At 38.6% G+C, this 13,182-nt stretch overlaps 1 protein-coding gene and 1 long non-coding RNA gene across 2 annotated transcripts; both read left to right on the top strand.

Annotated features, from left to right (window-relative positions):
- Positions 1 to 6,314: 6,314 nt before the first annotated feature.
- Positions 6,315 to 9,529, top strand: LOC126595812 (uncharacterized). The gene is made up of 5 exons (XR_007613700.1): positions 6,315 to 6,398; positions 6,482 to 6,519; positions 8,373 to 8,624; positions 8,783 to 8,848; positions 9,235 to 9,529. It is a non-coding gene; the product is annotated as an uncharacterized LOC126595812 (long non-coding RNA).
- A 1,998-nt stretch (positions 9,530 to 11,527) lies between these two features.
- Positions 11,528 to 12,891, top strand: LOC126596298 (hydroxyproline O-galactosyltransferase GALT3). Its single transcript, XM_050262840.1, has one exon. The coding sequence runs from the start codon at positions 11,686 to 11,688 to the stop codon at positions 12,640 to 12,642; it is 957 nt and encodes a 318-aa protein (XP_050118797.1). The 5' UTR covers positions 11,528 to 11,685; the 3' UTR covers positions 12,643 to 12,891.
- The last annotated feature ends 291 nt before the right edge of the window (positions 12,892 to 13,182 follow it).

The raw sequence follows: 13,182 nt of genomic DNA, 5'->3' as shown, positions 1-13,182 counted from the left end.
GCAGCCTGAACTTTGTCTAGTCATAATATGGGGCCATTATCTCCTTCGGGCAAAAATTCGACTAAGTTGACGCCTGAATTTGGGTGTTTGGAAACAGCGTACCAGTGGGTCAGCAGTCGTTCCATGGTAGATGAAATCGTGGCTCGACATTCGTCCTGTCTTTCTTTAGGCATCAATGTCGACGATCAGATCGGCCAACCCAAGTCTCGCCGAATTCTGATGGACAGTCTCGGCGCCTACCTCGATCACTTTCTGGACCGAAATTTAAGTCGGTCGCCCTTCCTCGTTCAAACCCTATAGGGTAATATAACCGACATGGTCATTGTAATACCGTGCTTGAATCATATTGGCTTCGAATGGCTGATCGTCAGCCGGATGAACCATAACTAATTTACCATCCCAAAAGATGAGAACTTGATATAAAGAAGAGGGAATGCAATTCGTTTGATGAATCCAATCCTGACTGAGCAATACATTATACTCGGTCTTAGAGTCGACAATAAAAAATATGGTCATGTGAATGTGACCTGCAATGTTTACCTTTAAAGAAAGCACTCATTTGGTTTAGGATTTGTCACCGACGAAGCTGCTCATGGTTATTCCTGATGGGATGAGTTCGTCGTTAGACCGTCGTAATGTTGTCATGACGGATATAGGCATGATATTGACCGACGCCCCACAATCGACGAAAATTTTGGAGATTGGATAACCTTCAATGTGTATCGTGACATACAACGACTTTAAATGTTAGAGATTAATCAACGATGAACGAGGAAACAATATGGCTAGAACTACTTTAATCTTATCGTCGTTATTTGCTTGCCCATCTATGGCGGTGGCGACGAAATCGACTTGTGTTGCTTCCTCGACGACCATATCACTATCCTGGAAATTTGGTTGGTGTGTAGTTAGCTAGAATTCAGCAGGTAGAACATGAACCATGCTGATTTCCATGTTCTCAAATATTGAAGGGCCTATCGGATCCTGGTAGTCGTCTTCCTAGTTATCAAAGACTGCAGCATCGTGCGTTAGAGCATCCTTAGCCTGATCATCGTGTGCCTCAACAGGTACTTACTCTTATGACATGTAACCCAACCTTGCTTCCTTCTAACTGTTGTTTTCGAGCCCGTTCGTTTCTGGTGTCTAACTTTGCCCATGCAGTGCTTTACAGGCACGTTCTTCATAAGCGATCCGGGCATCCCTTATGTCTAGGTAAGCGTCCATACGTGCCAATGGATCATTTTCATCTGCCGTAAGACCGAAGAGATATAGCCGAGAAGACTTCGAAGTGGTGTCGTAAGTATTGAAGGTCGTCAAGAGAAAAATAAAGCTCGACCATATCAATGTCCGTGTATGGATCGACTTCAAAGCCAAGGACCCTAGCTTCTCGTATGTGCTAGAACCTAGACTTCATTCCTGGATTAGTGGTTTTTTGGATAATCTATTAAGCATCATGAGAAGTTAGTGCTAGGTTAAGAGCTTCTTAACACGCCTTGGGTTGGCCGTACAAATTGTTGGCAGAATATTTCTTATGAAACTCTCTCATGTACTCCAAAGATTCACCGAGGAATGAAGGGTGTAGATTTCATCGAACTCTTATTAACGGCTCTTGCAGGGGTAACGAGGGAAGTTTGCGTTCGACGTCTTTCTCAAACTGCTCCAAACGAACTTTCATCTCCCCAGGCCAAATGAGGAGTTTGATGCACTTCTTGGATTCTTCAATGGTGGTTTCGAAGTCATGACCGGTTCCCTTTCGCCCTTGTAATTTAGCCATGATTGTTGGTGTTTGTTGATCTTCTCCGCTTCTTATCGTTTTTTTAAGCTGCCATTTAGCGGCTGAAATGGTCTGGGCTGCCCATGTTGAGCCATGCAATCTATCTGTTGGCGTCGACATTTTTAAGATTTGGATAATGCAGTATACATGCCTGTGAGAGAGTTATAATTGTACCAACGTTGGTCACGTGGCTCATGTGTCTTGAAGGTTTTTTTATTCGTCGATGAATCTGAACTGCTGGAATTACGTGAGTAATAATCCTCGTTATAAGACGACACGTCAAAATCAAGACACCGTTTGGCTGAGGTAGGGCCGTTCGTTTGTTCCTAAGGGTCGAGCCTATCGAACACTTTCTAATGCTGGCCTTCGCTAAGTTCATTTGAAGGTGTCGCCGCAGCCTTGGATGGTTGCCGTGATGTTGGTCTCTCATTCGGTTCGGTTAATACGACGCGTGCCTTACAATTGCTACACAAAACCATCAACCCGTCAGTTTCTTCTGCACTGGAGTCTGACATAGATTCGACTACGGCCGATCTTGAAAACTCGGGGGTGGTTCATTGGAAAATAGATCAATTTTGAGTTGTGGCCGAGAGTTTTGCTTTAGGACGTGTTGTATTGGGACAAAAGCGGCCTTTCTTTTCCCTTTACTCTTGGGCAAATGGGCGTCTACCATGCCAACTGTTGCCAAAGGGAATGGATCAACGTCGACCGCCATTTGTTTTTCGGGAAACTTTAGCTTGCCTTTATCAATCAAACCTTGAATATCGTCACGGGACATGACGCAATTATTCATGGTATGCCTAGTCGAGTTATGGTACTTGCAATACGTCTTTCTTTTAAGCTCTTCGGCCTTGGGAATGTTATGTCTTGGACGAAGTTTGATAATCTTTGCTAACAACAACTGGTCGAAAATTGCATTGGCCTTGGTGATATCAAAAGTGTAAACTTTTGATGTTTTCGCCATCTCTTCAGTGGCTGAGCGGGTTTTGGCATCCTTGAAATTAATTTGAGTCAATGCCTTGTAGACATATGGTTTATCTATTACTATCTCGATCACGTCCACACTGACGTATTGGGAATCTTCGCCTTTGGCCAATTCGTAGCTGACCGTGGGATTTTTGTAAATCGTTCCTCGGGATAGGGACTTCGAGATCTTTTCCTCTCGGAGCAAATAATCATATTGCTCGACATGTTGGGCTAATTCGTACATATCTCGGAAGCTTGCCCCTAATAATTTCTTTTTGTACTCCACGTCTAGCCCATTCAGAGCAAGCCTAACAAATTCAACTTCAGGTAGAGGTACTCGGCACCAATTCCTGGCTGATTTAAACCTTGTAAGATAGTCCATTGGTGACTCATCAGATGCTTGAGCCATCCTGGCTAATGAACAAACTGACATTTCCATCCCCGGCCGATAAAATTGCTCGTGAAATTTCTCAACCAGCTCATCCCAACTTTGGATGGAATTAGATGGAAGGTTGATATACCATGCGAATGCTGAGCCTATCAACGAAAAGTTGAGCAATCGTAGTTTATGGAAATCACTATTGACGTCTCCGCATTGCGCAGTGAACTGGGCCACATGTTCTAACGAGGACAAGGATGATTCTTCAGCAAAAAGGCTAAAATCTGGGATCTTGAAGCCTTTAGGATATTCGAATTTTTCCCCATAAGCTAGATATGGATGGATGAATTTCGAAAACTTCGGCCCCTTTTTCATGGCCGAATCGATCATGCTTTGGACCTCGATCATATCGACGGATGCTACTTCCACTTTCTGGTCGGATCCATCTAACCTACTACCTGATCCTCCTTTTTTTTTCCAAGTCAATTGTTTTGAGCCAAGTAGATTGGACTATAGCATATTACTTTTGAGTGGAAATTGTCGAGACTGATCAGCAGGTCCCCCCTGCGAAAACTCTGCTAACTAATAATTCAAGCAATTGGGTGTATGTCTCACCATTACTTCGTATTACCTTGAGCAAACTATTCATTTTTTAGATATCTGTCTGTTCAACCTGCCAAGATTACTCGTTAAGTCGTCTTCTAAGAAACGACCTAGTTGGAGGGTCAGAGCCTTCACCACCGTCTTCGTCGCAGTCCTTCACTATTCCTTCAATGAAAACGCCTGCGATTCGGTTGGGTACTTTTGTGTTTCGGGGCCGGGTGTCGAGACAAACTTCCTTTTCTCGGTGTGTCACACTTGCAGCCTCAAGGGTCACTACAACGAAAGGATTTCGCGCATGTGACAATTCTTATCTAAGACTTTGAACTAGCAGATCGGTCGTTAAGTTTCCCATGATTATTTTTTTTTTAACCGATCGTGTCACGATGGTCATGAACTTCATAGTTTTTTAGCACTTGGTCCCACCAGGCGTGCCAAAATGTTAACCCTAAAAACTGCCAAGCCTAAGTGGCGAGCAAGCCGAGTAACTAATAAGCCAACTACGTCATTCGGTTGATGCGGGGCGTGCCAACTCATCAACCGAGCTCGACCGAGGAGTAAAATATGTGATGTTGCATTGGGTGCGCTGCTAACTTCTCGATCTTGTGGTTACGGCCGAGGAAGGAACACTCTCGACCTTTGGGTTCTAAAGCCTGAAGACAAGGCTGCTAGTTCTACAAAGTTCACAAATCGTCGGCGTCAGATTCAGTTATGGTGATTATATTCGTAAGAGTATAAGCACGCCGAATCAACACCAGACTATATGGACACAAGTATTCAAACCAGATGTACATTTTAATCGTAAATGTGGTTCGACCATCAGAATGCCGAACTCTAAATCTAACATGTGAATATCCAATCATAAAATAACTCAGCGTTCAATGCACCAAGTCTGGTGATTTGTAACACCTCACTTCATCAAGAAGGTTCATGAGATGACCTCTGCCAATAAGGATTCGAAAACCCTTCTCGACCGAGACTTTGATAGATAACTAGTCGGCTTTAACGTAGTGCTGTTTATCCAAACTGAAAGTACTTTGTGATCGGCTGATTCTGCAGCAACAGTGCTGTTTATCCAAACTGAAGATGTTCGTCGGTTGCCTTCACAGTGCTGTTTATCCAAACTGAAGATGTGTCGACGAAAATGAAAATAAAAATCTCAAGGTTGTTGAGAGGTTTCGCGTAGAGCGAAAGTTTGCGCAGGGGCAGTTTGTGTGTTGAAATGGAGGGGTTTGAATGATGCACTCCTTCCTCTATTTATAGTAGCAAACCTGTTTCTAATTGAATCAAAATTATACTCGGATTAGGACTCCTTATCTCAGCCAGTCCTACTCCTATTAGGACTTTGAACTTAACCCCTTATCAGGCTGCATTCATTCACAAGTTTCAGCATCCCCATCCTGCCGAGACTCCTAATTGTATCAGGATTCAACTACCCCATCCCGATAGGACACGGCCGGCCCTTGAGCAACGTTTCCAGGCCGAGAACAATTCTAAACTCAGCCCAAACCAGTATTTTGGGCCCAAACAATCAGTCAATCAAATAGGCCTACAACAAATATAGTATTATACTATTTTTGGTCATTTCACACAGTCACAGCTGTTTTACATAAAAGTTTACCAAACACCATCCTACTGTTTTTTTTCCAAAAGCACTTTTATAAAAAAATTTACTAAACACTCTACTGCTTTATTTCACAGCTTCGTATTCTCAGAAGAAGCAGCTTTTTTTTCAAATAACAGTAAAATACGAAACCAGCCCTTAAAAACGGTTTTTCAGTGTTTGGGCTGGATCTGGACCTTGAGTCGGGGAGAGAGAGGGATGGGGGACAGAAGGGTTGACGGGTTGGAAGGGGAGGTTTGCTGGGATTTAGGGGAGAGGGGAGACTTTCGGCAGGGAGGTATGGGTTTAGGGAGAAAGTTGCAGGGATTTCTTTTCACCCCTTCACTCACCACGAACCCACCTTTCCTATCTCTCTCCCCCTTCGACAAAGAGTAAGGGAACAGCTTCCGATCACTTCCCTATCTCCCTTCGAAACAATCAGTAAGTCCCTCTCTCTCTCTCTCTCCCTCTCTTAGTTCAATCAATTCAATTACACGATCTGTATACTTATAAATTCTGAGCTGATATACATATACTCTTAAATTCTTGATTTAATATAAATTTGCTTTCGAAAAACGATTTCTTCTTTTGTTCGACACAGACTTTGCATTGTTGGATTGGGAAGATAATGTGAAGGCTTTGTTTCGCCAATGCCTGGTAATAATCTTTAATTTACATTTTTTTTTTTGCACGGGATAGAAACGGACTCAAATGTGCGTAAGAACTCTGAATCTCTAATCCTCTTCCTCTGATATAAACAGGCATCCTGCATCTTTCTGCAGTTTTTCACCAAATAAACATATTATAAGCAACTTATTTTCCAATTTTTTCTTGCTTTTAATGATCATGAGGTTTGTAGATTGAAGGTATAAGAGTATTGCTCTTTCGTAACATATAAAATTACTAAGTCGTGTAACATTTTCTCTTCTATTTTTTTTTTCATCAATTTGCTTCTGATTCATGTTTTAACACATGTTGAATAATTTCCAAATTAACGACTGGTTCTTGCAGCCGCGTGAAGAGACTGACCATTCAAGCTTCGCAAGTTAATTCAAGGGCCTTAATCACTGTATAAGGTTTCCATTTCTAATGCTTATTACTTCCGCCTTTCCCCTTATTAAGAAAATTTTACTAATTGCAATTGTTAAATGTTATTAAGGTGAGAAAGGGATCATCAATCTGAAATGAGCTTTTTATGTAAGGAATTTATCCACTCATTCACCTCAAATTCTTTTTCTTAATAGATTGTTCTGGTACCTGCTCTCTCATTTTTTTTTTCATAGGCACAACTCTTTAATTCTTCTACTTCTTCATCATACTTTGAACTTCATTTTGTTTTCAGCTTTGAATTCTGGATGACAAGCTATACGCAAGAAGGTAAGCTATTTTAGTGTTTTGTCCAAATTTGGAATATCCTCTCTTTTGAAATTTTAGGGATTTGATTCATTTTTGTGTTGCATGTTTAACGTTGGTCTGGGTGATGATCATTTGAGGATGTACGAACTTGAATGGTTATCAGTATACTTGAATGTGGCCAAATTTGGGTAAGAACCGTGACACTCCAATCCTAATTTTGTCCTCTTTTGAATTTAAGAGCGAAAATTGGTGTATTTATACCCTTTTTGTGGTGAATCATGCAAATTAAGTGTCTTTAGAGGAATTTTCTCGGAATTAGGGTTTAGGGTTGATGAATTTTGTGCTATGAAACTTGATTGTGCCTTCTTTTTAGTGCTTGCTGTAATTTTTTTTTTCATATCTCAAATAAAAATTGTATTTGCTTATTTTGTTTTTCAAGTTCAAACGAAAACATAAGTTTTGTCGGTGTTAGTCCAACTGGGTCGTTAATTGACACAGTAGCCTATTACACAATGGCCACAAAGGTAATGATGTCACTCAACGACAAGCTATTAGTTGATAGGCCAATCTGGAAGTGTATTTGCTTAAAAGGATATTAATCATACACAGAAATATAGATTGTATGTTTTATACCGTACTGTATCCACATTACAGTATTATACACTGCAAGTCTATTTGTATAAAAGTCATTCAACTGGTGATTCAAGTAGTATATTGCTTATTTTATTTTGTTTGTATATATGTTTGAACAGATAAATCTTTAGTTTAGTATATATGTTTTTCTCCAGTGAATTTTTTCATGATTCTGCATCTGTACAGAAAATAGTTGAGTCTTAGTTTGTCTGCTTCATGAGATCTTTCTACATAGTAATCTTTTGTACTCATTAATTTTATTTTATTTTATTTTTTGTTTGAGTTCATATGATGTGTTTTTAGGATCCTGAGGTTTTAAATAAAATAAATATTTGACTTCAAGTTTTCTGTATGGATATGGTTTGATCTTCACAGCTGATGTCATAAGCAGGCACACATAGAGAAGGAAAAGGTAGAAAAAAACTATTCAGATCTTTTCTTTACTGTTGAGTTAGGTTAGAGAACAGGCTTTTGTGGTTTCTAGAGTTGATTTTCTTTCTTTTATGCCAAACTGACTGACTTATTTGCGCTCTCTCTCTCTCTCTCACCTTTTCACGTTTTTCTCACCGACTGCTCAAGACCTTCAACTCCCTCTCTCTCTCTCTCTCTCTCTCTCTCTCTCTCTCTCTCTCTCTCTCTCTCTCTCTCTCTTTCTCTCTCTCTCTTTCTCTAAGTTCAAACCAGCTCTCGCCTTTTCACGCTTTTCTCACCGATTGCTCAAGACTTTCAACTCTCAAACAGATCACACACATGGAATAATGATGGATTTTTCTTTTTCATTGTTTCCTCTTTTGAAATTTGTCTCTGTTAGATTATTGTTTTTCAATTTAAATTTTACTCTTTTCCAACTTAGGGTGCTTCACTGAAGAAATGATAGAGATTTTTTTTGAAGTCATTTCGTTGTTTGTTTTCGTTTGTAGGATTGTTGTGATTCAGTTGGTACCATGTGTCAGTTGGCTGTTTTCTTTTTAGTGTTTTTCAATTTGTTCCTTTTATTCTGTCTGCACTTTTTTAATCTGTGGTTATGCATCAGTTTCTCTGCTTCTTTGTAAATCTTGCAGGTCAGGACGACATACCTATAGGGGCAATGTCGGGATGTTTAGGCTCGGGTGTAGACGTGGACTTATGGAAGAGGTGAAGTAGCTTTCTCTGTCATCAGCTTTATCTGTTCTATGCATCTCTACAATCTTACAATGCTCTTTTATTAAATTGCAAGATGTTGGGACAGGTTACTGGAATACAAGATTTGGAACAAAGGTGGTTGACAATGCAAGAGTCGAAACCAAGTGTGAAATTCACATTGAAAATGACAGGTGAGAATGCTAATCATATTCTAAAACAATGTTGGGTTTCCTGATGAGTTCTCTTGCCGAATTCAGGAGCCTAATTTAGTGATTTGGAGTTAATTTTGTAAATTTATTGAATGAAGTCATTTGTTATTTAGCTTATCTTGCGTTTGGTTTGGTTTTAGGAGAGGGTTGCGCATGATCTGTAGGTTCAATCAACCTCGCTGTTTTTGTTAGAATCACTATTAAAGGTCAGTTTTTCTAAATATTTTTTTTTCTTTTTGCTGCATGTTTGTGCATTTTGGTCTTTCCATTGCAACACTCTACGTTTCCTACCCAACGAATTTTTTTAATAACGATGTAGTTAAAGCAATTACATCCTCTATCAAGTATGTTTTATATGCAGTTGTGGTAGTTGCAAGGAAATGAAATATTTGTGCTGATAATTGGTAGTTTAATTATATAGAAATAGAGTTATAAATGGAGCACCTAGGATATTTAACATTGTTTTCTTTTCCATGTAATTTTTCTCATGTTTAAAATCTGCTTTTATTTATGCATTTGATTCAAGTGCTATTTTTATTAGTGTTAATTTTGGGTTGCATATCCACAAACTAACCCAGTTAATTTTGCTTAGTGTTGATCTATAAGGAGAATTCTCATTGCATCAACTTGAACAAACATTCTTCTACTTAGTTGCTTAGCGGCTGAAACAAGAACAAAACACTTTTTTTATGTTTTTTTGTTTAAATGCTAATACAGGTGGCTGACCAGCATGACATATATTTTACCATCTTAACTTCAAGGGCAATATATGTGTAAAATGCATGCTGCTTCTATTTCTTAGGAAACAGAGCATATTTTGCAACCACATCTTTTGTAATCAGCTAGGTTGATTGTATATAAAAGCCAAGCTGCTTATCTTACCGACATCACTCACTCATCTATCCTTTTTGTTTGTTCATAATTATGTTGAATTTCTTTTTCAGGTTAAATGTGTCTTATTCATGTAGTTAAGGCTGATGCATTCAAGTTCCACATCAACGTGCGAACATATTACTAGTTTCACTCTAAAAACAAAGTAAAATTCATCATTTTCAATCAAACTATTTTATGTTATCAGCAAATAACAAGAATTGATAGCCACTACTGCTTTCCAAACATCAAACCGAATGAAATTGATCCTTAATAAAAAGTATTAATTGAAACTTTAGTCTCAAAATAGAGTAAATTCCTTGAGCATTCTTCTCATTGCATCTTGCACTTTCATATCATTATCACGAGTCTTCATGGTGCTTGTCATTTGAGAGCTCATCAAAGCCTAATCCTTCTTTGGTGCTTGTCATATGCTTTTGTTCCATGGGCTTCACGAGATTCGAAACAGAGTAATACAATGAGAGTTAAATTTATATATGAATAAGAAGCAAGAAAATTATGAATGATTCAAAATATACAGACGAGTGTCAAAATATTAGTAAGGAGATACACAGAAAGGGACAGTAGACCTGGAGCCCCTTAACTCTCTATTAGTACTTCTTGCTACATAGCAGTTTGAGCGACAAACACCGTCCATGGAAACGTGTCACGTTTTATAAGAGTTTAATTTGATTTATAATTAAAATTCTACAACACGAAACAATATTTGCTCTGGTCCATTAACCAAATGTGGATCTATGTTGGTCCTGGCACTGTTGATGCGACCCTTGATTACTTGCAAGAAAAAAACCAATTGAACATTAGTTTCTATTTTTCTGAATTTCTTTTCGGATCAAAAGTGATAATAGTAAGTAAAAAAATTGCGATTGTTGGGTTCAGATGCAGACATTGCTCCCACCTTGATACTGCTAGTACTTATGTGCTACGTGGCAGGTCGAGCGACTAACACTGTCTATCAAAACATGTCACGATTTATAAGGTAAGTTGATTTATAATTAAACAACTTAATCTGTCACGTGGTAAAGAAGTCCCTACCAAAAAAAAATAAAAATTCCACAAATGCGATGGCATAATATTCCGCATAATCTCATTTTTAATTTGTGGTTTTTTATTAGTTAATAGTACCAATAATTAAAATTGCTTGATTTATACCAATATTGAATGCACTTGACACTCGTTTTTTCTTCAATTCTAGTACAATATAATACTCCATTTCGTTCTTGGATCACTACAAAGCACTTTTGAGGGTAAGCAAAATTGGGAAACATAATTTTGGAGTTCCCTTGACATTTTTTGGGTTGCTTGAAATTCAAGTATATATGGCGTGAGCATTGAAGCCGATCGATACCGTGTACATGCAAGAATACCTAATTACGAAAAGTTGACCAAAATCACTTTTCCTCATGTGCAAGTGCAATTTCAACCTAAAGATTCAATGAAAGCGACTGATGCTAATTTTAGGCTCAACTCCACCATCCTGCTCGGTGCCAAATGACCATATTTATTACTAAATTTCCTCGATGCCAGCCTTCTATTTGGGAACTACAAAGCCAACCAAGAAAGACCAAAGCACCATAAGTGGTGGGTTGCCCTGACAAATATGATCATTGGTTTCGAGTTTAAACCCTCTCTTTTTCATAGTATAGACAAATTTATTTATTTATTTATATTTTTTTAACAAACGATATTATTTATACTAAAGAGGAGGGAGATGGACTAAGACTCACAATGGGCTAACAATAATGTGGTTCAAATTCACCTTTAACAAGAATTAAATTTAAGACCTCTCACTTACAAGTGAAGAAGAATAGACAAATTTAGTCTAGATTACTTTATCAATTTGTCATATAAGAAAAAGACCAAAAAAACCCCTCCACTCCCAAGATGAAACACACCATGTTGCTTCTATGTGAAGGACCAAAATCGTAAACTAGTTATTATAACCCTTTTGCCTCTTATCACGATTCACGTTCCTTGCAGCCAGTAAAGTCAAAGTTTTAGTCTCAATTGCACGAAAAATGACAAGTCATGCGTTTCATCTAAGAAAACTTTGAATTTATTAGTACAACTTTCCATTCAGAACCTCTCCATTCATGCATTACAACCCTCCATCACAGGATTCAACACCATCTCTCTGCCCTCCGAAAGGACAATGAAGACCTCGAGGCCGGACCGGCGTGGTTTCATCATTTATTCCTTCTTCTTCATTTGTTTCCTCTGTGCCCTAGCTTCCATCAACGAGGTTCGATTTGATAGTCTTTTGAAATTCGGTCGCTGTGCTCTTTCCAACATCAACGCTCCCAATAGTACTTCAACAGCAAATGTTCTGCTCGCCCCGAACTCTTCCTCGGACGATGAGATTCGTATACTTTTCGGCATTCTAACACTTCCTGACCAATACCACCGCCGCCACTTCCTGCGTATGATCTACGGCACGCAAACTCCAGTGGGGGCATCAGTGGACGTGAAGTTTGTGTTCTGCAACCTCACAAAGGAAGACCAGAAAGTACTTGTTGCATTAGAAATAATGCGTTACGATGACATTATCATTCTCAATTGCAAAGAGAATATGAACAAGGGTAAGACTTACACCTATTTTTCGAGCTTGCCAGAGATGTTCAACGATACGAAGGGGCCAAATCGGCCTTACCATTATGTAATGAAAACAGATGATGATGCGTATTTTAGGCTGCAAAGCTTGGTGGACTCGTTGAAGCCGTTACCAAGACAAGACTTGTACTATGGTTATGTTATTCCATGCCCAAGTATGGATCCATTTGTGCATTACATGTCTGGAATGGGGTATTTGATTTCTTGGGATATAGTGGAGTGGATTAGAGAGTCCGACATCCCCAAGAACCATTTGGAAGGGCCGGAGGATAAAATTTTCGGGGATTGGATTAGAGAAGGGCATCGCGCGAAAAACAGGTACAATGCTAAGTGGTCTATGTACAATTTTCCGGAGCCGCCCACAAGATGCACACATGAGCTTTGGCCAGACACGATCGCAGTTCATTTGTTGAAGAATCAAGAAAAATGGATTACGACGTTGAAGTATTTCAATGTCACTGATAATCTCAAGCCTTCGAAATTGTACCATATACCTTAATTAGGTAATATATATATATATATATATATATATATATATATATATATATATATATATATATATATATATATATATATATATCTGAACACTTTTCATTTTAATTATTTTCCAATTATTTGCTGAATTCAGAAGATCCAATCTGATTTTGATCATTCATTCTTGCTGTAATCTTGTGTTTTTCTTATCCTGATGTGCTCTGTACTACTTAATTGATTTGAAATTCAAATGGGTGATTGACCTCCTATGAAATTGAATGCATGCCTACTGCCTTCAAAATTATTCAGTTGATCAATCAACGTCGCAACTTTTTCCCAGCTTCTACTTTAGAGGAGTGATAGAAATGGGAAGCTATTGTAATTTTTTTAATTGCTAATAATTTAATTACCTTAAAGGGTTTATATCACAAATCATCCCTGAAATCGACCTCCATCATCAAGATAGTTCCTGAAATTGAAAATCGATTAATGTCGTCCCTGAAAATAGGTGTCACAAATCAATGTGGTCCTTCCGTCACAATTATGTCAAAAATTTTGTTATGTG

Source organism: Malus sylvestris, chromosome 13 (assembly GCF_916048215.2).
Source record: "Malus sylvestris chromosome 13, drMalSylv7.2, whole genome shotgun sequence".
In the NCBI taxonomy this organism is placed as follows: Eukaryota; Viridiplantae; Streptophyta; class Magnoliopsida; order Rosales; family Rosaceae; genus Malus; species Malus sylvestris.
The sequence above is the reverse complement of the archived record's forward strand: the minus strand, read 5'-3'. Positions and strand labels throughout refer to the sequence as shown.